The sequence below is a fragment of the Bos javanicus genome, chromosome 12 (genome assembly GCF_032452875.1).
Source record: "Bos javanicus breed banteng chromosome 12, ARS-OSU_banteng_1.0, whole genome shotgun sequence".
Lineage (NCBI taxonomy): Eukaryota > Metazoa > Chordata > Mammalia > Artiodactyla > Bovidae > Bos > Bos javanicus.
The window spans coordinates 16,209,344-16,236,074 of record NC_083879.1 but is presented as its reverse complement, the minus strand read 5'-3'; the positions used below and the strand labels follow the sequence as shown (position 1 = coordinate 16,236,074).

General features: G+C 36.1%; 1 protein-coding gene across 9 annotated transcripts in view; it reads left to right on the top strand.

Moving 5' to 3' along the window:
* The window catches only part of ZC3H13 (zinc finger CCCH-type containing 13), a 103,566-nt gene that overhangs the window by 30,349 nt on the left and 46,486 nt on the right, over positions 1–26,731 (top strand). For 6 of the 9 annotated variants that reach the window (XM_061434564.1, XM_061434563.1, XM_061434562.1 and 3 more), the window contains 4 exons: positions 188–296; positions 9,554–9,693; positions 10,971–11,131; positions 17,098–17,295. In XM_061434564.1, the coding sequence (XP_061290548.1) occupies positions 188–296; positions 9,554–9,693; positions 10,971–11,131; positions 17,098–17,295 (608 nt within the window). Of the gene's footprint in view, positions 1–187; positions 297–9,553; positions 9,694–10,970; positions 11,132–14,677; positions 14,923–17,097; positions 17,296–18,333; positions 18,388–26,731 lie in introns of those variants that run through there. The other 3 variants (XM_061434566.1, XM_061434567.1, XM_061434568.1) reach the window with 3 other exon arrangements.

Below are 26,731 nucleotides of genomic sequence, written 5' to 3'. Positions count from 1 at the left end.
AATAGTACAGTCTTTTCATTGTGATGATACTCTAGAATTTGTTACTTCCTCCACTTAGTGGATGAGTGCAAAAATGATTCTTTAATGAAACAAAGATGAAGTTAGAAATATTCTGCATTATAGTAACTACCTCTTGTAGTTTGTATAAATGTAATAACCCATATGTATATATGTATGTACTTTTTAGAAAGAATCTTCAAGAGGGAGACATAGGGAAAAGGAAGACATAAAAATCACTAAGGAGAGAACTCCAGAAAGTGAAGAAGAAAATGTAGAATGGGAAACTAATAGAGATGGTGAGTTTCAAAAATCTTTGCTTATATAGTCAGTGTATTGATTGTTCACTTTGTAGGTTTTTCTGTGGGGTTCAAAACACTTTCTAGCTGTGATCTCCCTATTGTTTCAGAATCTAATTGACTTGTGTGTCTTACTGAGTTATAAGGCAGGAAATAGCATGTAGCTGAATAAAAGCCAAGAAAGCTGTTCTCTCTAGAACTTACCTGTTAAGCATCATGCTACTTTGAAATTTATTGCACTTGTCAATCTTTAAGTTTCTCAGTATCAAGGTTTAAGAGAATTGAAATTTATGTTTATTGTTTTCCATAAAATATTAAAAGTGAGATTTTTAAACCTTAAAGACCTAGGAAGATTATTTGCAAGAAATTGTTGGATTTCATCTTTCAAGAAAGTGATATCAGATGATAACGGGGGGATTTGTTCATGGAAAATTAGGAAAATCACCTTTAAGTCATTGTCTTTTGACAAATAAGCATTTGTTTTCCACCCCATGAGTGTTCTGCCTTCTCTTCTGTGATCTAGAAGTTGAGCACTATAGTCTCACACTACCAAATACAGAGAGAGGGAACTCACATCTGTAGTTACACTGAGCATTTTAATATGATTTATATAATTATTTTAGTAATTCAGCTTTGTTACTCTACTGTAGTTGACAAAACTAAAGACTTTAGAATGTAACTTCCTTCCTCATCAGATAGCCAAAAACTTAGTCCAGGGGCTAGGAAATTATAGCTTGTGGACCAACCACCTGTTTTTGCAGTAGAATTTTATTGGAGAACAGCCATGTCCATTGGTTACGTATTTTCTGTGACTGCTTTTGAGCTGCAGTAGATGAGTTGAATATGTGTGACAGCCAAGAGACTGCAAACCTAAACTATTTACTATAATATTTAAGAAATATCCCTGAAAACTTACAGACTAATACTTGAAAAGTACCTTAAGAGTTCAGTTCAATTGCTCAGTCGAGTCCGACTCTTTGCAACCCCATGAAATGCAGCACACCAGGCCTCCCTGTCCATCACCAACTCCCGGAGTCCAGCCAAACCCATGTCCATCGAGTCGGTGATGCCATCCAACCATCTCATCCTCTGTCATCCCCTTCTCTTTCTGCCCTCAATCCCTCCCAGCATCAGGGTCTTTTCCAATGAGTCAGCTCTTTGCATCAAGCCAAAGTACTGGAGTTTCAGCTTCAACATCAGTCCTTCCAATGAACATCCAGGACTGATCTCCTTTAGGATGGACTGGGTGGATCTCCTTGCAGTCCAAGGGACTCTCAAGAGTCTTCTCCAACACCACAGTTCAAAAGCATCAATTCTTTGGTGCTCAGCTTTCTTCACAGTCCAACTCTTACATCCATACATGACCACTGGAAAAACCATAGCCTTGACTAGACGGACCTTTGTTGTCAAAGTAATGTCTCTGCTTTTTAATATGCTATCTAGGTTGGTCATAACTTTCCTTCCAAGGAGTAAGCGTCTTTTAATTTCATAGATGCAGTCACCATCTGCAGTGATTTTGGAGCCCAGGAAAATAAAGTCAGCCACTGTTTCCACTGTTTCCCCATCTGTTTGCCATGAAGTGATGGGACCGGATGCCATAATCTTAGTTTTCTGAATGTTGAGCTTTAAGCCAACTTTTTCACTCTCCTCTTTCACTTTGATCAAGAGGCTCTTTAGTTCTTCTTCATTTTCTGCCATAAGGGTGGTGTCGTCTGCATATCTGAGGTTATTGATATTTCTCCCTGCAATCTTGATTCCAGCTTGTGCTTCCTCCAGCCCAGCGTTTCTCATGATGTACTCTGCATGTAAGTTAAATAAATAAGCAGGGTGACAGTATACAGCCTTGACGTACTCCTTTTCCTATTTGGAACCAGTCTGTTGTTCCATGTCCAGTTCTAACTGTTGCTTCCTAACCTGCATACAGGTTTCTCAAGAGGCAAGTCAGGTGGTCTGGGATTCCCATCTCTTTCAGAATTTTCCACAGTTTATTGTGATCCACACAGTCCAAGGCTTTGGCATAGTCAATAAAGCAGAAATAGATGTTTTACTGGAACTCTCTTGCTTTTTTGATGATCCAGCGGATGTTGGCAATTTGATCTCTGGTTCCTCTGCCTTTTCTAAAACCAGCTTGAACATCTGGAAGTTCACGGTTCACGTATTGCTGAAGCCTGGCTTGGAGAATTTTGAGCATTACTTTGCTAGAGTGTGAGATGAGTGCAATTGTGCAATAGTTTGAGCATTCTTTGGCATTGCCTTTCTTTGGGATTGGAATGAAAACTGACCTTTTCCAGTCCTGTGGCCACTGCTGAGTTTTCCAAATTTGCTGACATATTGAGTGCAACACTTTCACATCATCATCTTTTAGGATTTAAAATAGCTCAGCTGGAATTTCATCACCTCCACTAGCTCCAGCAATTTGAACATTAGTACTTTTTAAGGAAATCCATTTCATCTTTATACAGTATTGTCTGTTAAAAAGTTGCTTCTAAGAATAGGAAACTTCTCTATTAGTTCATTGGGATTTCAAAAGTAACAGTAATACCTCCTACAGAATAGCAGTAAATATTCCAAACCTTGACTGTTCAAAAATGGCTTTTTCTAAATTCTAAGGGATTAACGCTTAAGATTTTCCTTCTCATTTTAATTATTTTTTTGAAAAAAGCATTCTGAAATACATTGGATACTTATTTTTAAAAATAGAAACTTCTGTATTTCCATTACAGTAGTACATCCTAATTGTTGAATATTTTAATGGTTCAGAAAAGCCTAGGTCAGTTTGCTCCTTTTTTCATAGTAGCTCTTTCGAACCCTGTCCTTAAATCTCCACCCTTCCAAGCCCTTTCTCCTGCTTGCTATTTATAACACACAAATAATGTAACTCTTTATCCACAGACTCTCTTAGCTTCCTGCCAGCACATCTGTAAACTAGTTTTTATTCACTAAAGTTTTTAAATTTCCTTCGTGTTCTTAATAAGAGGCTTAATATAGGTTAGAGTCCCCTGATTTCCTTCCACCTCTGCAATCTTATTCATTTATCTTACATTCTGTTTTTTAGCTTTAAGATCCATCTTGGCACATTTTCTCTTTTCACCATATTATTTTTAGTCATTTCCTTGTTTATTCCCACTTTACAGCTAAATTGTACCTTTTCACTTCATGTTTATTCCGTCTTCTGATGCGCATCTTCACTAAAACTGCTCTTTAAGGTCACAATAACCTCCTTTTTACTAAATAAATGAAGACATACTTGTCCCTCTCTCCTGTAATCTTCCTGCAGCATGTGACACATCCCATAACCTTTCTTCTTGAAACACTTTCCCCTTGGCATCCATATGTCACTCGTGGGGTTTTCTGTCTTCCTCTTCAAACTCTGGCCTTCCAGAGGCCCCTTGTGTGCTATCTATCCCTTCCCAACGCTTTGCTCTAGACTCATCTTTTAAAAAACTAAACTGATTTTTACTGCAAGAGCCTTTTATATGTAAAATTCTTTTAAAAGGTGAGTAAATGTCTTTTATAGTACTTTTACATACAAAATATTCACATGGCTGTTTCTTAGGTTTTCTTTTGATTTTAAAACTCATAGGTTCTGATTATTATAAATCGCTGTGGTTTAAAAGTTTCTGTCAGCAGATGAATGGATAAGAAAGCTATGGTACATATACACAATGGAGTATTACTCAGCCATTAAAAAGAATACATTTGAAGCAGTTCTAATAAGGTGGATGAAACTGGAGCCTATTATACAGAGTGAAGTAAGCCAGAAAGAAAAACACCAATATAGTATACTAATGCATATATATGGAATTTAGAAAGATGGTAACAATAACCCTGTGTACGAGACAGCAAAAGAAACACTGATGTATAGAACAGTCTTATGGACTCTGTGGGAGAGGGAGAGGGTGGGAAGATTTGGGAGAATGGCATTGAAACATGTAAAATATCATGTATGAAACGAGTCGCCAGTCCAGGTTCAATGCATGATATTGGATGCTTGGGGCTAGAGCACTGGGACGACCCAGAGGGATGGTATGGGGAGGGAGGAGGGAGGAGGGTTCAGGATGGGGAACACATGTATACCTGTGGCGGATTCATTTTGATATTTGGCAAAACTAATACAATTTTGTAAAGTTTAAAAATAAAATAAATAAATAAATAAAAGTTTCTGTTTGAAGAAATGTTGAAGCATAGAGTTAGAGAGTGGACTGACTTCATTTAATGTGCTTACCCTCTGCATTTTCAATCTAAATAGCAATTTTAGCTAGACTCAGAAGAAGTTTGGTCTGTATGAGTAGTTCCCAAACATTTTGGTCTCAGGACACTTGTTGCTCTTTTTAAGGACCCTGGAGGGCTTTTCTTGTTGTGGATTATCTGCTTCAGTAGTTTCCATTTTAGAAGTTAGTGGTTAAGAAGTTTACTTTAAGAAGTTAGAATGATTTGGAAAAACATTTAAAACATTGCCACCTCCTCCAATTTTTATTTTTGCTTTGCAAAGCATGGCTGTTTTCCATAAAACTGACAGTAGTAAATCTAGCATACAGTTTTATGGAAAACAGCCATGCTTTGCAAAGCAAAAATAAAAATTGGAGGAGGTGGCAATGTTTTAAATGTTTTTGCAAATCGTTTTAACTTCTTAAAGTAAACTTCTTAACCACCTTAATGAAAGATACCTAGATTTTTGTGTCTTCTTCCAGATTCAGTCTGTTAATGATATCACATATCATGTGACACCTGGAAAATGCCACAATATACTCTAGAGATTGAGTGGACCAGGCAAATAGTGTAGAATTATGGAAATACTTTTGATCTTCTGGAACTCCAGAAATTGTCTTGGGGATCTCAGGGAGTCCTCATACTGCTCTTTGAGACCCACTTGTCTTTAGAAGCTGCTTTAAAAATTTTTAATTGTTTCCTCTTCCCACTTTCCAAAACTTTTTTCCCCCTCACTTTCAGTTTTTCTCTCCAGATGAAATCATGCTCCCAGGGCATCATTAACATCTACATATTAATGACTCCAATATGTAGAGCTCTTAATTGAGGCATTACCAATTAGATATCTCTACCTGAGTTCCATATCTTAAAGGCACCAGTTTTCCTACTGGTTTCCCGAAAGTCTAAAGGTCATTATTGAGAGTCCTTCTGATCAACCCAGACACTTAAGATAAATCTAAACATTTCTATCTGTTGAGTGTCTTTCAAAACCACCTGTTTCTCTAAATTATTAGTACTAATATTCTAGTTCTTAAGATACTTATTTGTTGGCTATAAGTGTGTTTTACAAATAATTCTCTAACCTCATGCGTTGAGGTTAGTCTTGTCTTCTAAATCATTCTCCACTTGAACCCCAGACTAATCTTCACAAAAGATTTCTTTTTATTAAAGTATAATAATAACTTTCAGAAGAGTACATGATTCATGTGTACAACTTACTGAATTTTCACCAATAGAACAGGCTTGTGTAAGCAGCACACATCAATACATATAAAATTACTCATATCCCATAAGCCCCTTCATACTCCCTTTTTTCAGTCACTACTTTCCCAGCCTCCACCTCCTGAAGGTACTTGCTGTCTTGATTTTTACTACCATGGGTTAGTTTTGTCTGTTTTTGAAGTCTACATAAATGAAATCTTTAGCATGTACTCTTTCTATTCTTAGCCAAAACTATATGTTTGTGAGATTTTTGAACATAGTTATAGTTCATTAATTCTTATTGGTATATAGTAGTTCATTGTATGAGTATACCATAACTTATTCATTTTTCTGTCAATAAACATTTGGTTAATTTCTAGTTTGGGGCTATTTTGAATAAGTTGCTACTCCTAATCATACCTTTGATAAACATGTACTCATTTCTCTTGAGTTTATGTTTGGGAGTAGGATTGTTGGGCCATTGAGTCTACATATGTTCATCTTCAGTAGATAATGTCAAGTCAAAAATAGTTCTCCTTTCTATGGTATTTTTTGCCTTTTTCATCATAATCATTCTAGAGATAGGTGGTTGTTTCTTACTATGGTGATTTTAGTGTACATTTCCCTAATGAGTAATAAGTTGACAGTTTTCTCACATTTACTGGCCACTGTACCACCTGTTTTGTAAACTCTATAGACTTTTGCCTACTTCTTTATTGTTACTGCTTTTTTTGATTGTTGAATTTTCTTTATATTGGAGAAGGAAATGGCAACCCACTCCAGTATTCTTGCTTGGAGAATCCCATGGACAGAGGAGCCTGGCAGGCTACAGTCCATAGGGTCACGAAGAGTCGGACATGACTGAAGCACACAGCACGTTCTTTATATAGTCTAAATATGAAATCTCTTAATCAGTATACATATTATACATATCTTCTCTCACTCTGTGAGTTAGAGTGAACTTCTAAAAGAATAAATTAGTTCATTTCACTCCCCTGTTTAAAATTCTCTGATTTCCCATTGCCTACAGGATCAAATATAGATTCTTATGTACCTGTAAAACTTTTCATCATCCCAGTTGTTTTATGTATTTCCAGTTCCCATTCCCCAAGTGGTTATTTTTTGTTTGGTTCTCTAAACTTACCATATTTGTTTACTACAAAATACAATGCAGTAATATAAAAAGCAAAAGTACCATTGTAGTAGAAGAGAAAATGTATGAACATATTTAGGAAATCTTGGAGGTATGTACATTCTCCTAAAATAAGCATAAAATGCAGAATCCATAAAATATTTGATTGTATAAGGATTTAAAATTTTGTATCTAACTAAACATAGACGTCATCTATTAAAAATAGATCACAAAAGAAAATATTTGACGTGTCATGTGTAGGCATATAGTAAAAACACTGTATTAACATATAATGAACTTCCACAAATACATGAGGGCAAAAAATAAAAAAATTGAATATGTGATTCATAGTGGAAATAGAAATGGCCAGTAAATGCTCAGCTTTACTATAGGGAAATACTGGTGAAAATAGATAACATTCTTCACCCATCATACTGGAAGAAGTGAGAGATAATTAAGTTAATTAAATTAAAATAATTTAATAATAAATTAAAATAATTAAAATAAAAATTAAAATAATTTTTAAATAATAAAAAAATATTATCTGACTAATATTATCAAGTGGAAGTTTACTTTGGTAAATCTGTTTCTGAGTATGAAAGTGGGGTCTCTTAGTCATGTCCGACTCTTTGTGACCCCATGGACTGTAGCCCACCAGGCTTCTATGTCCATGGAATTCTCTGGGCAAGAATACTGGATTGGGTTGCCATTCCCTTCTCCAGGGGATCATCCTGACCCAGGGATTGAACTGAGGTCTCCTATATTGCAGATAGATTCTTTACCATCTAAGCCACCAGGGAAGCCCCCAAAATTTCTGAGTATAGTTTGGCAATATTATAAAAATATAATATAAATTATATTAATATAAATATTAATATAATCAAATTCTGAGTATATCTGGCAATATACTACTATTTGGCAATAGTATAGTTTGTCAGGAAAAAAAAATATATTGTTTGCCAAACAAACAAGTATAGTTTGGCAAATTAAAAATTACACTTACTCCAGCAAATTTAATTCAAGAAATATGTTCTGAAAAGACAATATTTGCACTTGTAAACCAAAGTAGGTATCACAATGTTCAATGAAGTCTTGTTTATAATAGCAAAATATTGAAAACAAACTAATTGTCAGAAGGAAAATGGTTAAATAAACTATGATATGTTCATATCATGAAATGTGTCGCAGATGTTAAAATGAAGTTGTTTGACCTTGTGTATGACATGGAGAGATCTTTCTGTACGGCAGTGTAGAAGACTATAAATTTAAAGCTTTATTTTTATATCTATTATTAGTTGCAATAGATTTCTAAAAGTAAAATTGTGATATTAAAGGGTATGAATGTTCTTAAGGCTTTTATTCATGGCTATCAAATTATTGTCCAGGCTGGATGTATTAGTTTACATTGCTACCTCCAGAGAATGAACATGGCTTTTATCTGTACCTTTGCCAGTACCAAATATTACCATTAAGGGGGGAAAATGGCTCTTTAGTACATAAAAAAGACTTATTTTTCTATCATCTGCATTTCTTTTTATGAATTGCCTGTTCATGTCCTTTGACCATTTTCCCTTTTAATTAGTAGGAATTCTTTATATATAAAGAATGTCAGTGATGTCCATATTTTTGTGCTTTAAGCAATCAAGTAGGACTCCTTTATCTTTGTTTTTAGTTCTTCATTTTATTTATTTACCCCAGGTTATGAAATGATGATCTTAAGTGCTAAATGTGTGACTTGAGAAGGCTCTTCAGTTTGTAAGTGGTCAGTCCCAATGTGGTCAGGTGTTAGGATACCAGTCAGTGAAATTTCCTCCTCTAGGCTTGTTGACATTAATGACAAAGAGATAACAGTGCCAGTTGGCTCTGAAGACATCTATATGCATTTGTAATGAAATAGTCTGTACGTCACTCTTCCTTGTTTTCCCCTCTTTAATCTTCATATTCTTTTCTTTGAAAGGGTAAATAGAAATAGATACATGGTATCAGATCTATTGAAGAGATGGACAGTTCTAATCTAAGGAACTGCTACAAACCACTTACAGTGAAAATGTTATAGATCATTCAGAAATGAGCTCATGTACACATTAGTATTAAAATTACTTTTAGTAATGATATTAATTTAAAAACAAAACTACAGAAACAGGATTGTACATTTAATATAACCTTAATACTAATGAGTCTTTAAGAAAAGCAGGGAGATAATGAATCACATCATTTACAGTATGAAATATTAAAGGTTTTGGTAGCCTTAATACTTAGAATTTGTAGCTGAGTATTTTAATTATATCTTTTAAAAATTCCATCGAACCAAAAACCCAACCCCCAAACAACCCAAAATGACTTACAGAAAACTAGGAACCTTAAGACTGGTTTTTCATAAAGAAATTAGCTATATCAATTTTAAGTGTTTATAGAAACAGTATGCTAAGTGTGCTTAGTCACTCGGTCGTGTCTGACTCTCTGTCACCCCATGGACTGTAGCCCGCCAGGTTCCTCTGTCCATGGGGATTCTCTCAGCAAGAATACTGGAGTGGATTGCCATGCCCTCCTCCAGGTAGAAACAGTATATTTTTTCTTTATTTTTTAGAAGTGTGTTACTCTTATTAAAGAATCTATGATTTTAATTTGTATAAAAAATAGTTGAAAAAATTGCTATAATTTTTGGTATAGATAACTATAATAGTTTTTGAAAAGTAATGGAATTTTTATTTTAAAGATTCTGACAACGGAGATATTAATTATGATTATGTTCATGAGTTGTCATTGGAAATGAAGCGTCAAAAGATACAGAGGGAATTAATGAAGCTGGAACAAGAAAACATGGAGAAAAGAGAAGAAATTATTATTAAAAAAGAGGTATGCTATTTATTGAAATATGTTAGTAATTAACATCAACATGGATATTGATTGGAGAACTCATTAACTGCTTGCTACATCTAAAATTGTATTGGGATATTGATACTTATACGTGTTAATCAATTAATCTTCACATTACTCTATTAGATAAATAGGGCATATTTTTAATATTAAACAGACAAACAAAGCTAAGTTTCTGTTGCCTGGAGTCACCAACTAATGTGAAATGGAACTTGAATCTATATACACCTGATTTTTAGGCCCATGTTATCTCTATAGTGGAGAAGGCAATGGCACCCCACTCCAGTACTCTTGGCTGGAAAATCCCATGGACGGAGGAGCCTGGTAGGCTGCAGTCGTCCATGGGGTCGAGAAGAGTCGGACACGACTGAGCGACTTCACTTTCACTTTTCCCTTTCATGCATTGGAGAAGGAAATGGCAACCCACTCCAGTGTTCTGGCCTGGAGAATCCTAGGGACGGGGGAGCCTGGTGGGCTGCAGATCATGGGGTCGCACAGAGTCGGACACGACTGAAGCGACTTAGCAGTATCTCTATAGAGTACTTGTTTCTTTTCTAAAGAGTAGAAAGAGATAAAATATATTTGAATATAATTTGTGATTTTTCTGAGGAGATTTTGAAATTTCATAATTTTAGTTTGCTTTATTGATACTCATGTTAATAGCTGTGTGGCAGATATAGAAGGGGCTGGAGAACCTGATGCCCCCAGGTGCTGAGCAGAGTTTTGTTTTAGACTGTCTGTGATGAACTTGAACATCCTGCCCCAGCCATGCCAGCTCCAGTCAGTCCTCTCTGCAACCCTGCTGTCGCTTCCCTGTTAACAGTCATAAGCTCCAAATAATAGCCTACAAACTGCCTATGACTTCCCTGGTGGCTCAGATGGTAAAGAGTTTGCCTGCGGTGCAGGAGACCTGGGTTCAGTCCCTGGGTCAGGAAGATCCCCTGGAGAAGGAAATGGCAACCCACTCCAGGATTCTTGCCTGGAGAATCCCATGGACAGAGGAGCCTGGTGGGTTACAGTCCACGGGGTCACAAAGAGTCAGACATGACTGAGCAACTTCACTTTGACTTTTGATATTAATGTTGGGGCAATTAGGGTATTGGTTAACAGTATAGGTTTAGAAGCCAGGCTGATAGTAATGTCTGGTGGCTGTCATAACACTTAATGTTTTATCTGAAGTTTGTTGTTGTTGCTTTTTGTCTGATTGAAGCAACCATGATTGGTATACTTTCTGACTTACTGAATTCTTTTGAAAGGTTTCACCAGAAGTGGTTAGATCAAAGTTGTCTCCGTCACCTTCTCTAAGAAAGTCTAGCAAATCTCCAAAGAGAAAATCAAGCCCTAAGTCATCATCTTCAACTAGCAAGAAAGACAGGAAGACAACTGCAGTTTCCTCTCCATTGTTGGACCAGCAGAGGTCAGTAGGGTGATAAATAGTGCCAGAATGAAATAGCTTTTTCTGACATGATATTCAGAAGAATTACTTAGTAGATTACAAAAGGATACTTTTAAATACATTGAGCATTTCATATAAGCTTTTTTCTTAAAAAATAAAAAAGTATGGAAAGTTTCCACTTAAAATTATAGAGAACAATGAAACAAAGATCTGTGTCATACCTATATATGCTTCAGAACATTTTTTCCCCAAAAAACTAAGCAGGTGTATTTCCTGTCCTTCCCTCTTGAATTTGTTGTTTATGATACTTGTGCATGTGTGTTTATACTTCCATATCGTATTATCTTACAGTATATAATATTTTCATTTATTTAGTCTTAATATAGATATAACTTTTCTTCTGCAATTTACTGTTTTACTTAGCTTTTTTTTTTGCAGTTTTTTACATTTACCTATGTTGATATATATATAGCCATAGTTCTTGCATATTAATATATATATTTACTTTTTTGTTATTGAACATTTACGTCATTTCCAGGTTTTAGTTATTACAAATTATGCACAGTGAACAACATTCTTCTGTCTCCTGGTGTATGAAGCAGTATGAATGCATTTTTTAGAATTGTTGTAGTAGCCAGTTGAAAGAATAAGGATAGAAATAAATTACACTGGAGGGTTGAAAATAAGGCAGGAGATAGTTTTCCATATAGTGTCATCTGTACTCTTTAAATTTGATTTCAATTAAAGGGCATACAGTAATTTATTATTTAAGAACAAGGCTAAACCTTTTCTCAATATTTGACCAGTTGGTAGATGTCTGTATGATCCTATAATGAAATTTATATTCTAGTTTCTGGAGGCTTTAACCCTATTCTAGACTTCATTTACTTCTTGCCTAGTTTATTATTAATATATCATCCTACAAACTATATTTACTTTATCTAGGGTCCATTCCTTCACACATGTAAACATATTCATTCAGCTGCCATAACCGTTCACTTTACAAATGTTGTAAGAGTTATCTTAAAAGAAAAATTCCTATTAATTTATTACGCCATTGAAAAACTCAGTAGTTTTCCATTCTGTTGAATGAAATTCAGATTTTTTAGAAGGGAATTCATACATTGATCTTCTCAGTCTTGTCCATGTTTTTGTCCAATGTTCCTCCTACACTCATCATCTTTAGTCCTTCAGTGTCTAGCTCAAATTCTGTCTTTCCATTAAGATTTCACATTTCTCCTTACTGAATATAATTTCTGCTCCCTTTGTATATCTATCAGATTTTATTTATACCTTTTGCATAATACTAGCTGCTATTTCTATTATTATATTTTAGCTGTGGCATACATGTTTTACAACTTTTATTAAACTTAAGCTCCCTGAAGACTGGCATCTTGATGGTTCACTATTCTGTCTTTCATAGTACCTACTCTTCAAAGAGCTTTGCGCTGTAATAAGACACTTTGTAAAGCAGGCTTAATTCTCTCCTTTGCTCCTGGAATTGAGTAAAGGGATATGAAAGAAGTCAAACTACAGAGTGATACTATTTAACCCACCTGCTCTTTTTCCTTTTAACTAACCAATTATATAAATTCCCCTAATTCCATTTATTTCCCCCCCAAAACCCAGCATGCCAGAAATACTCCTTTTTATTTTCTTATCCGTGTTTATGAAATCTTCAGTATTTAATCTCTTCATAGAAAGTTTTGATACCTATTTAGTTGAAGGGTTAGTTTCATTCTGTTTTTCCTATAGTCTTCTCTAACACTCTTATTGGTGATTCACTTATCCTTTCAATATTGAGCATGAATTATTGGGGGCTGCCCAGGTGACATTAGTGGTAAAGAACCCGCCTGCCAATGCAGGAGACTTAAGAGACGCAGGTTCAATCCCCGGGTTGGGAAGATCCCTGGAGAAGGAAATGGCAATCCACTCCAGTGTTCTTGCCTAGAGAAGCCCATAGACAGAAGAGCCTAGCAAGCTGCAGTCCATGGGGTCACAAAGAGTCAGACATCACTGAAGCAACTTAGCATGCACACATGAATAATTATATTGATTTAACTATTATATTTCTGTATTATGTGATCCTGAGTTTAAGATGCATCATTAATTTAATAATAGAAACAGAAGGATCTGAAAAACAGTACATTGAAGATACAAAGAAAACACTGAGTTGGATATAGCACTTCTGTAGTCATGCAGTTTAAATTGCCTAGTGTGTGTCAGATCATCAACTTATAGTTTCATTGTGGATCATATGATAAACTGTTTGAAGACATTCAACAACAAATAATGATTAGAATTTCAGTTAAAATTCAGTGGAATATTGCAACCAATGCCAGTAAGTAAACCGAGGGGGAAATCAGGTAAACGAACTCCTTGGTTTTACGTGGTTATCATATTGAAGGGGCAGAGATAATCACAGACAAATTAAGACTCACACTTCTCCCTGAAAGTTAGCAGTTTTCTGTGACATTTGTTGTGAGAGATAGTCTGATACTAAGCTTTATGCTAAGATGATACATGAAGTATGTCAAAAGCTATTCAAAAGAATTAAGTTTTGGGGAGAGAGAGAGAGAGAGAGAGGCTCTAAAAAGTGGTGGAAGTAGATAATTGAGCTCTGTGCCACAAATAGGAAGTGGGCTCTGTGCCCCTAAAAGGACGATCATTTGACTTAAAAAAATGTTGAAAGATCTTGCTGACTGCAGAGTGCACAAGACCAATTTTGGCCCATTCTGTTGGAAGACACTTGTAAACTCTTATCTGTAACACAACTGTTTCCCAACTATTGAATACATATATTTTTTAAGGTATTTGAAGAAATTCTGCACTTGAATGAGTGTAATGGCATAATCTTGGTTGTTATGATAGCTTACTCCCAGAATGTGAATTTATTTATTTTTTTTTAAATTAAAAGTTTATTTGGAGTTAGTTGAACAGAAATAAAAATTTCAACATTTTCCAATTATAGTTCTACTGTTACTTTTATTTATTTATTTTTTTAATTTTATTTTATTTTTAAACTTTTAACACAACCAGAAGTTTATTTCTCACTCAAGTAAGAAATGGGTGTTTCTGATTAAGAGGTGACTCTCCTATACATGGATATTGAGTAACTAAGCTCCTGACTGTGGCTTCACTATCCTATATTATTGGGATCAAAAAATGAAATATGCAAAGAAAAAAAGAGTATTGTACTTATTTAGTTATATAGTCTATAATTACCTGGAATATGAGAGGCTTTTTTATTAATTAGGCCTGGAAGTGGTATACATCACTTCTTCTTATGTTCTTTTGGCCAGAACTTGGTCATTTGGTCACATCTAACTTTATAAATGTCTAGAGTATTGTTCAACAGTATGGCCAGGACAAAAGTTTAGTAAATACCTAGTTAGTCTCTGTCACAGGCAGTAATGTGAAAATACAGTTTGTGTCAAGAATTCCTCTATCATTTTGAAATGATAATGGTTAAAAATGGCTTTTTAGTAATTTTGATACTATCTGTACCAACTGTTGATTAGTGTGTCATTTTTTTAATTGGAAGACAATTACTTTACAATGTTTCAGTTTTTGCTATACCACAACTGCTGCTGCTGCTAAGTCATGTCCGACTCTGTGCGACCCCATAGACAGCAGCCCACCAGGCTCCCCGTCCCTGGGATTCTCCAGGCAGGAACACTGGAGTGGGGTGCCATTTCTTTCTCCAGTGCATGAAAGTGAAAAGTGAAAGTGAAGTCGCTCAGTCGTATCTGACTCTTCGAGACCCCGTGGACTGCAGCGCACCAGGCTCCTCCATCCATGGGATTCTCCAGGCAAGAGTACTGGAGTGGGGTGCCATGGCCTTCTCCAATACAACAACTAGAGTCAGCTATAAGTATACATGTCCCCTTCCTCTTCTGCTTCCCTCCCCCACCCCCAGTGTGTCTTTTAAATGAAAAAGACATTTATCACTTATCTGTTAAATACTTTAAAAGTTTCAGTCATCTCATAAATATGCAGTGAGATAATGTAGCTAATAATGGTTTTTGGCAGAAGACGAAGATGAAAAGCAGATTTGGTCATATTTTAATAATTTCTGACTTGCTAGATGGTTTACCCTGTCTGTGATAATAAGTAGGGAGAAAGACTAAGGCAAATTTTCTGAATGCCCACTCTGAGTCAGTTGCCTTTTTTTATCTGTTTTTCATCAGCAATTTTGAGGAAGATACTACTGGTTACTTTTTAATTTAGCTAAGGAATCTTGGGCTAGAGAACTCTAGGTCACAGGTAGTAAGTTCTGGGATTTTGGCTTAGGTCATCATTTATAAATATCAATAGGTACTGAAATATATAGCTAGTGAAAACTTTCCAGATATCTGAAAAGAAAGGACTCCTTTAAAACTCAGTACCAGACTGACCATCCATGTTTCAGAAAATAGGAATGAATTTAGACAATAAATTCATTCAAAATTTTAGTATGATTTGAGAGGATATTGCATTGATCTGTTGAGAGCAGTTGATCGTGAAAAAATTAAAGCAGTCTGTGAACAAGGATATTTTGGAATGAAAATGATTTTTGTACTGGGAATAGCAGAATAATGAGATTGCCAAATTTAGAAATAAAAGAAAACTTACTGAATTTGAAAACACATTTAAGATACTGGAAAGCAAAGGGAGAGATGGGAATAATGAAAAATAATGGAGAAGTGGCCTAGGAGATATGCAGTAACTGCAATAAAGCACACTAGAGAGACCTAGTGAGACCATAGGTCTTTTTAGGAGGTCCTATGTCCTATGGAGAACGGATGAAATAAGAATAGGAAAAACAATGAGCAAAACACTTAAGGTTTCAGATTGAAACAGCACATTGAGTACTGGAAAAGTTTAAAAAAGAAAACCTAGATTTATCTTGATGAAAATTTTAATTTCCAAGGAATAATGTATTACAAGCATACCAACAGCAAAGCTGAAAAACCTGCATAGGAAAAGTAATTGACTCTTTGGACTTTTCATCCAAAACACTAAATGCTGCAAGATAGTGTAACAGTATTTATAGAGCTCTGAGGGAAAAGGATATCATTCTGAAATGCTCTAGTATTCAGTCAAACCACTGTCAAGGTATGAAGACAGACAATTTGTAATGTGTAAGGGCTCAGAGTTATAGCACTTAGTTCCAGATGGAGTAAAACCATGAAAGACAAAATTCTAAAATTTAAAAGATCATCTCTGTAGTCTAAGAGTTGGAAAAGGTTTAAATGAATATTTAAGATACAAAACAAAGATTTAAATAAATATTTACTAATAATGCTTAGGGTTTCATTTATACTTGATGTCCTTTATAATGCTGAAAACATGGAAGCCACCTAAAAACCTTATAAATGTGAAATTGTTGAAAGAAGTTATAGAGCATATCTATTAAGGGAATTCTGTACAGTCCATAAGAATAATTATAGGAATCCACTTTTTGTTATAGAAATGTACCAATACTGTATTTAGTACAGACAATTTTTAAAAAACATTGCATTATGACTGTGCATATGGGGGTGGGCAGGGAGGAAAAAAGGAAAAGAGACAGAAAAAGTGTGGACGTTTATCCATGGTGTTACTATTGGCTGTCCTTGGGTAATGGAATTGTAGGTGATTTTTACTTTTCTATCTACTTTTTTATAATCTTAAAATTTTTTCAGTTTTTTTTAATGACATTTTCTTTCCTGAATCTCTTCCTATTCCACCTCTTTCTTTTCTCAGAAATCTACCTTTTAAAATTATATAGTAAGCACTGTTAATGAAATAGGTAGCAAGTAAATCTTTCCTCATTTCTCTGTTTTTTTTTTGTTGTTGTTGGGGGGGGGATATTGATTACTAGTATATAAAATAGTAAATGGCAAGTTACTGAAAGGAGTGCTAACCATTCTTTAATCATGCTTTGTTAAAAACAAAAAACAAAAAACACCTTATTTCACCTTCTAAAAGTCTTTAGACTTCTGACAGCTTTGTGTTAACTTTAGGAATTCAAAAAGCAACCAAAGTAAGAAGAAAGGACCTCGAACTCCTAGCCCTCCCCCTCCTATACAGGAAGATATTGCTCTGGGGAAAAAATACAAAGAAAAATATAAATTGAAAGACAGGATAGAGGAAAAACCAAGAGATGGAAAGGACAGAGGACGAGATTTTGAAAGACAAAGAGAAAAAAGAGACAAGCCGAGGTAAGTGGGATTTTTAATAATCTTACTTTCTTAAAATCTGTAATACTATTCAGAAGCTTTCAGGCATTACTATCCTGGATTTTTTAGTGTTTTTTAAACTCTACCTAATAATTACCATATTGAAGTATGACTACTTCAATAAATGTTAATAACATAACAAATCATTATTACCTAAGAAACATAAAATTTCTAATTTTACCCACTTTTAAATGTGCAGTTCAGTATTGTTCTATATATGCGTGTGTGTATATATATATATATTTTTTCCACAGTGTCATGAAACAGATTTCCAAAACTTTTATCTTGCAAATCTGAAACTCTGTACCCCTAAAACAACCTATCCCCAACTCCCCAGTCCCTAGTAACCACTATTCTGTCTGTTTCTGTGAATTTGACTCCTTTAGATACCTCATAAATGGAATCACTTTGTCTCTTTGCGACTGGCTTATTTTACTTAGCATTAGGTCTTCAAGGTTTACCCACGCTGTGCACATAACAGGATTGCTTTCCTTTTTAAGGGTGGATAATATTCCATCACCGATATGCCACATTTTGTTTATCCATTCATTTGTCAGTGAACATACAGGCTGCTTCCACCTCTTGGCGATTGTGAATAGTGCTGTTATGAATATGGGTATGTAAACATCTCTTTAAGACCCTTCTTTCAGTTCTTTTGGACATAGACTCAGAAATGGGATTTCCAGATCATATGGTAGTTTCGTTTCATTTTTAATTTTTGGAGAAACTTTCATAACTGTTTTCCATACCAGCTGCACCACTTTACAGTCCTGTTAAGAGGGTTACAGAGTTTGAGTTTCTCCACATCCTCATCAACACTTGTTGTTTTCTGTGTTTTGGATAGCAGTCATCCTGACTGGTGTGAGATGATACTGTGACTTTGATTTGTATTTTGCTAATGATTGGTGATATGGAGCATCTTTTCTTTGCCTGCCACTTGTATGTCATCTTTGGAGTGATGTCTATTTAAAGTCCTTTATGCATTTTTAAATTGAGTTAATTTGATTCTTCTTGTTGAATTATAGAAATCCATTATTCTGGATGTTAACTCCCTATCAAGTACATGATTTACAGGTATTTTCTCCCTTTTCATACGTGGCCTATTCATTCCTTTGATGGTGTTTTTTGATGCGCAGAAGTTGTTAAAGTATGATATGTCCTGTTTGTTGATTTTGGTTTTGTTGCCTGTGCTTTTGATATGAGAACTAAGAAATCATTGCCAACTCCAGTGTCATGAAGACTTTCCTCTATGTTTTCTTGTAGGAGTTTTATAGTTTTAGACCGTACATCTAAATCTTCAATACCTCTTAAGTTAATTTTTTGTGTATGGTGTAAGATAAGCTTCCAACTTCATTTTTTGTGTGTAGAAAAGCACACTTCCCAGCACTGTTTTTTGAAGGAACTTTTCCTTTCCCCATTGAGTGTTTTTGGCGCCCTTAAAGATCATTTGACCATATATATGGAAGGAAGGATTTCTGGGCTCTCTGTTTTACTCTGTTGGTCTTCTTGTCTGTTTTTGTGCGAGTACCACATTGTGATTACCTTAGATGAAAGTGAAAGAGGAGAGTGAAAAAGTTGGCTTAAAACTCAACATTCAGAAAACTAAGATCATAGCATCCAGTCCCATCACTTCATGGCAAATAGATGGGGAAACAGTGGAAACAGTGACAGACTTTATTTTCTTGGGCTCCAAAATCACTGCAGATGGTGACTGCAGCCATGAAATTAAAAGACACTTGCTCCCTGGAAGAAAAGCTATGTCCAACCTAGATAGCATATTCAAAAGCAGAGACATTACTTTGCCAACAAAGGTCTGTCTAGTCAGAGCTATGGTTTTTCCAGTGGTCATGTATGGATATGAGAGTTGGACTATAAAGAAAGCTGAATGCCGAACAATTGATGCTTTTGAATTGTGGTGTTAGAGAAGCCTCTTGAAAGTCCCTTGGATGGCAAGGAGATCCAGTCAGTCAATCCTAAAGGAAATTAGTTCTAAATATTCACTGGAAGGACTGATGCTGAAGCTGAAACTCTGATACTTTGGCCACCTGATGCGAAAAAGCAACTCTTTGGAAAAGACCCTGATGCTGGGAAAGATTGAAGGTGGGAAGAGAAGAGGATGACAGAGTATGAGATGGTTGGATGGCATCACCTACTCAAGAGTTTGAGTAAGCTCCGGGAATTGGTTGATGGACAGGGAAACCTGACATGCTGCATTCCATGGGGTCTCAAAGAGCCGGACACAACTGAGTGACTGAACTGATAATACTGAACTGCACTGATTTTGAAATCAGGAGCATGAATCCTCTGACTGTTATTTTTGAAATGATTTTGTCTATTTGGAATCCCTTGAAATTGCATGTAAATTTTGGGGTGGTTTTTTAATCCTCTGCAAAAACTACCTTTAGGATTTTGACAGGGATTGTATTAAATTTGTAAATCACTTTGGACAGCATGGACCTCTTAACCATATTAAATCTTCCAGTCCGTGAGCATGGAACGTCATTCTGGTTATTTGTGTCTAACATAGTTTTGTAGTTTTCAGTATACAAGTCTTTGACCCCTTTGGTTAGGCTTATTCCTAAGTATTTTTTATGTTGTGTTTTTTGTGTTTTCTATTGTAGATGGAATTATTTTTTAAATTTCCTTTTCAAATTGTTTGTTGTTACTGTGTAGAAACACAAGTGATCTTGTGTGTTGATTTTGCATCCTCCAACTTTGTTGAACTTGTTTATTCTAGCAATGTGAAATTTGTAGTGTTTTCTAAATATAAGATCGTGCCATCGGCAGGTAGAGATTTTATTTTTTTCTTTCCAATTTGGATGCCTTTAAAAATTTTTTCTTAGCTGATTGTCCTGACTAGAACTTCGAGTACTGAGTTACATAGAAGTGGTGAAAGTGGGCATCTTTGCCTTGTACCTTAGAGAAAAGTTTTCAGTCTTTCACCATTGAGAGGGATGTTTGCTGTGGATTTTTCATAAACAGCCTGTGTTATATTGAGATCATTCAGGATAAATTATCCACTCAGTAAGCAGTTAATACAACTTTATAATATGTAAGTTCAATAAAACCCATCCTTTTCCCCAAAATAGATTTTGGTGATACGCTTAACCACCCCACCACCACCCCCCCCGCCCCCCGCCACCACTTTTTTTGTCTTTGTGAGAGATCATCTTGTCTAACTCATTTAGGTGAAAATTTTTTTTTTTTTTTCTTTCTGTCCCCCCTCCGGTGACTTGAAAGAACCAGAATGATTGTGTCAGCTGTTGTAGGATCTAGCAACATTATGTCTTAGTGGAGCAATAAGAATTGGTTAACTGGAACATCCATAATTCTTGAACATATTTTCCTAAAATATACTCTTTATCTTACTCAGTCTGATAGGTTAGTTTTTGAAAATGACATGTAAATCAGGTATAAATCATGTTAAATGTTCTTGCTGAAGTCTTTATTCTTCTCAGTGCTGTTATTTTGTTATTTTGACCCAGAAATCTGTTGTGAGAGGTGATTCTTATGTCCCTGGGGTAGTTTGCCATTCCATGTTTTTCTCCTTGACTGTCTGTATCAGAAGTAATAAGATATGTCTAGGACTCACCTGTTGCTCTCTGTATGGAAACCTCTGAATTTGGTTTATTTCTTCTGTGTAAGGAAACTAAGCAGCAGATTACTGAAGGGCTGCACAGGTACCCTGTTGGCACTGGAGTCCTAAAGCCTGAAACCCCTAAAGGGGTCCAGTTTGACTTTGGTGTTCGACAAGGTTGAAAGGGCCCGCTTTGAGTTAGGAGAAACTGATTTGATTAATAGGTTTTTGTTTATTTTTAAGGCAGATTTGTTAACTTATTTCCATTCAGTTGAGCTCAGTTGTGTCCAAATCTTTGTGACCCCATGAACTGCAGCTTGCCAGGCTTCCCTGTCCATCACCAACTCCTGAAGCTTGCTCAAACTCATGTCCATCCAGTTGGTGATGCCTTCCAACCATCTCATCCTCTGTCGTCCCCTTCTCCTCCTGTGTTCAATCTTTCCCAGCATCAGGGTCTTTTCCAATAAGTCAGTTCTTCACATCAGGTGGCCAAAGTATTGGAGTTTCAGCTTCAGCATCAGTCCTTCCAATGAATATTCAGGACTGATTTCTTTTAGGATGTTCTGGTTGGATCTCCTTGCAGTCGAAGGGACTCTCAAGAATCTTCTCCAACACCACAGTTCAAAAGCATCAATTCTTCGGTGCTCAGCTTTCTTCACAGTCCAACTCTCACATCCAAACATGACTACTGGAAAAACCATAACTTTGACTAGATAGACCTTTGTCAGCAAAGTATCATTTCTGCTTTGTAATATGCTGTCTAGGTTGGTCATAGCTTTCTTCCAAGGAGCAAGTGTCTTTTAATTTCATGGCTGCAGTCACCACCATCTGCAGTGATTTTGGAGCCCAAAAAAATCCTGTCACTGTTTGCATTGTTTCCCCATCTATTTGCCATCAAATGATGGAACTGGATGCCATGATCTTAATTTTCTGAATATTGAATTTTAAGCCAACTTTTTCACTCTCCTCTTTCACTTTTATAAGGAATTTATTAATTCTAAAGCCAAACCATGTATTTAAGAATCTTTGTCATTGCTTTCAGATTCTGGGATATATGGTTGAAGATTAGTATCTAAATTCCTTTTGGAGACAATTGTACTTTAAAATTAATTTAGTTGTTATAATGGGCTTATTGGGAGTGTTTTGGTTATCAGAATGTGCTGGGCTTAAGTGAAAGTATGCTGATACATTTATTCATTCAATTGTTACTGCCTTCCTAGTGTGTGGGGTGTGGTGGGGGGACACTGTTTTAAAAGATAGTGATGCACCAGTGAACTAAAATGTTAGCCAAAGCTTTGTTACCACAGGTGGAAGTAATATAGTAATCATGTATGTGTAAAATAACATCTTTGCACGTATAGGGTTTTTTTGTTTTTTCCTTTCAAGTAAAGAAGACTTACTAGGCCTGTTGGATTTAGGGGATCACTTACATTTCTTAAAGGGTGGTCCAAATGTATGTGCCTACATGTGAGACAGATGATGCCACAAAGCCACATGATTCTATGACTTTGAAGTCCTTCTCCCTGTCTTCTGTGTCTCAGTTAGTTCTTCAACTTTCTATATCAAGGGCGACTGACCTGGATTTTAGGGTCTGATTTGTGAGTTAGAATTTGCCTGTGTGTGTTTTGGTGAGGGGGAGTATGTCCATAGCCTTCTAAAAGTTTTTTAGAATTATTAATCATTCTTTAGGCCTTTGGCACTACTGGCATCGAGAATTCAAGTACTTTCCTCCTAAATCTTTATTGTCCATGTCAAACTTAAGAATATACTCTGTTCCCAGAATAGTTTGTTAATTTGAATAACACTAAATTCTGTCATGTAGTTGTTTTTGAAGCAAATAATGTCCATGAAAATATTCTATACACTTTGCTGAATCTCAAATGTGAGGCAGTATATTAGTGTAGTTTAAGAACAAGGGATTAAGCAAACACAAAATCCTTTTGGATAGTAGTTAACCAGAAAAGTTAGCTAATTATTGCATATAGTTCATTCTGCTGGTTAAATACAGTTTTATGATGGTTAATATGCTTTAATCAGAATACTAGGTTGCAGAATTTTATGGTTTAATAAGGTAATATAAAGAGCATAGTAAGTTTTTTTTTATCACTTTATTGTAATTAACCTGAATATGTCTTGATAGTATCAAATATAAATGCCTGTATGAGTCTTACCCAGATATTTTAAAGACAGGTGTGATCATTCTGAATTTGTTGACTGACATCACCTTACTAGAATAAACAGCTTACCACCAAACTGATAGTCTTATTTTCTTTCAGTGATTGTGCACATCGGAATAATTAAAATCAGAATGTTTCAGACCTTTGACAAAGACTGTTACATATTGGATTAATTCTTTGGTTTATTCAGCATCTTATTTATTAAGTATCTGCCATTCATAGTGTGGACTGGTGAATCTTATTCTGTGTCCATTAAGGACAGGTCAGGGAGGAATCCATGGGTGCACTCAATAAGCATGTCTATAAAATGAACTGATAGGTTTCTTGAGTAAGTGTATGCTAATGTTACTCAGTTATATAGAGAGAATGGAAAAATGTTACAGTAACATTATTATGGAGCATTTCACACACACAAAAGTAGACAGTAGTATAATGATCCTCATATCCATAGTTTCATTTGTACCCCTGTCTTCTTCCCCACTCCAGTGCTATTTTGAAGCAAACCCCAGACAACTTCCTGCAGAAGGAAATGGCAACCCACTCCAATATTCTTGCCTCGAGAATCCCATGGACAGAGGAGCCTGCAGGCTACAGTCTATGGGGTCACAAGAGTCAGATACGAATTAGTGACTAAACCAAACCAACAGACATCTTCAGTTCAGTTCAGTCGCTCAGTCGTGTCTGACTGTTTGCGACCCCGTGGATGGCAGCACGCCAGGCCTCCCTGTCCATCACCAACTCCCAGAGCTTGCTCAAAGTCATGTCCATCAAGTCAGTGATGCCATCCAGCCATCTTATCTTCTGTCATTCCTTTCTTCTCCTGCCTTCAATCTTTCCCAGCATCAGGGTCTTCTCCAATGAGTCAGTTCTTTGCATCAGGTGGCCAAAGTATTGGAGCTTCAGCTTCAGCATCAGCCCTTCCAATAAACATTCAGAGTTGATTTCCTCTAGGATGGACTGGTTGGATCTCCTTGCAGTCCAAGGGACTCTCAAGAGTCTTTTCCAACATCACAGTTCAAAAGCATCAATTCTTCGGTGCTCAGCTTTCTTTATAGTCCAACTCTCACATCCAGACATGACTACTGGAAAAACCATAGCTTTGACTAGACGGACCTTTGTCAGCAAAGTATCATCTCTGCTTTGTAATATGCTGTCTAGGTTGGTCATAGCTTTTCTTCCAGGGAGCAAGTGTCTTTTAATTTCATGGCTGCAGTCACCATCTGCAGTGATTTTGGAGCCCAAGAAAATAAAGTCTGTCACTGTTTCCATTGTTTCCCCATCTATTTCCCATGAAGTGATGGGACCAGATGCCATGATCTTCGTTTTTTGAATGTTGAGCTTTAAGCCAACTTTTTCACTCTCCACTTTCACTTTCATAAAGAGGCTCTTTAGTTCCTCTTCACTTTCTGCCATAAGGGTGGTGTCATCTGCATATCTGAGGTTATTGATATTTCTCCCTGCAATCTTGATTCCAGCTTGTGCTTCCTCCAGCCCAGCATTTCTCATGATGTAATCTGCATATGAGTTAAATAATCAGGGTGACAATATACAGCCTTGACGTACTCCTTTTCCTATTTGGAACCAGTCTGTTGTTCCATGTCCAGTTCTAACTGTTGCTTCCTGACCTGCATACAGATTTCTCCAGAGGCAGGTCAGGTGGTCTGGTACTCCCATCTCTTTGAGAATTTTCTAGAGTTTGTTGTGGTCCACACAGTCAAAGGCTTTGGCATAGTCAGTAAAGCAGAAATAGATGTTTTTCTGGAACTCTATTGCTTTTTTGATGATCCAGACATCTTACTTTATTTCATTTGCATATATTTTAGTATATATCACCAAAAAGAAAGATACTTAAAAATATATAGTCACTGTACGCACATACGCAGTCACCAGAAATATAACTGAATCACTTTGCTGTACACCAGAAACTCACACAATGTTGTAAATGAACCGTACTCCCAAAAAAGAAAAAGCCAGTATCACATCTATAAGGAAAAAAGGAGTATAATATAAATTTAAAATTCAAACTTTAAAATCATTGGTGAATTTGTAATATCTTCCTAATTAGTGGACTTTAGCACAAATAATATCATGAAGGATATGCAAACCTTTTAATAGTAATATGGAACCTTTGTATTCAGGTAGGGAATTGATTGAGTTGGTGTCTTTTTTTCTGCATTTATTTGAGCCTTGTCTGTAGACCTAAAAAGTATTTTTAGGTGCATAATTTAGGCTAGGGATATAAAATTAAGACACTTAAATAAATATAGCTCAACATAATTATATGCTAAATTCATAATTGTTGTTTAGTCACTAAGTTGTAGCTGACTCTTGGAATTCCATAGACTATAGCCTGCCAGGCTCTTGTGTCCATGGGGTTTTTTAGCCACGAACACTAGAGTGAGTTGCCATTTCCTTCTTCCCGGGATCTTCCCAACCCAGAGTTTGAACCATGTCTTCTGTGTCTCTTGCATTGGCAGGCAAATTTTTTACAACTGTACCACTTGGAAGCCCCTATTCATGGTAACCTTGTGTTAAAATGAAATTATTTTATAAATATCAAAATAACTGCATTGAGGGGGGCAAAATCTTTTATATTTAGTCCAGTTGATCAAGGCTTGGGCTCTCTTTTATAGGTGTGATATTGAAAAAATTTGTTGAACCAAAAGAGAAGCTTGTATTTTGCAGCCAAAATCTAGAATGGTATTTATGTTCCAGAAGTTGTGCTCTCAACCCTTTGTCTATGATGTTTAGAGACTAAAGAAGAAAATTGTTTTTCAGGGAGGTTTTCAGTAGCATTAAGTAGTTGCAAAGTTTAGCCCTATTTAATGATTGATCCAATCAGAAATGCATAAAATAGCATATAGAGGCTGAAAATTCAATCCAGTAAATATGTGGGACTGTGTTGTATGTAGTGAGATTAATGAAATAACAGATAACCAGCCACACTATCGAAATCTATTGCTGGCTATGGTTCGATTCTGTCTGGTGGTTTTTGTTTTTGTTTTTTTTTTTTTTTTACTGACAGTTAAATGACCTGTCATTGGATAGAACTCCCGAGACAGTGGCAGGGATTTCAAGAATCTCCCTAATTTGACATACAGTTTGTTGGCCTGAGCTGAAAACATTGGGAGTCTGAGTAGTTGGTCTAGGGACTTGAAAACCATTCTTTACCTCTCTCTCCCCCAAGACTGGATTGCTTGCTGTTTCTTGGCAGGGGCTGATCCTCTATCTCTTCACCACTCCATCCTATTTCAGGAGAAAGGGATAACTTTAACTTGATGCGCCAAATAGAAGATAGGAGCCAGTTGTCTTAAATTTGTGTTATGCTGGTGTGCATTGTTTCTGGGCTTTATTACATTTTAACTACCAGCTGTCTTACTCTTCAGTTCAGTTCAGTTGCTCAGTCGTGTCCGACTTTTTGTGACCCCATGAACTGCAGCACGCCAGGTCTCCCTGTATAACACCAACTCCTGGAGGCTACCCAAACTCATGTCCATTGAGTCGGTGATGCCATCCAACCGTCTCATCCTCGGTCGTCCCCTCCTCCGCCTGCCTTCAATCTTTCCCAGCATCAGGGTCTTTTCAAAAGAGTCACCTCTTCGCATCAGGTGGCCAAAGTATTGGGGTTTCAGCTTCAACATCAGTCCTTCCAATGAACACTCAG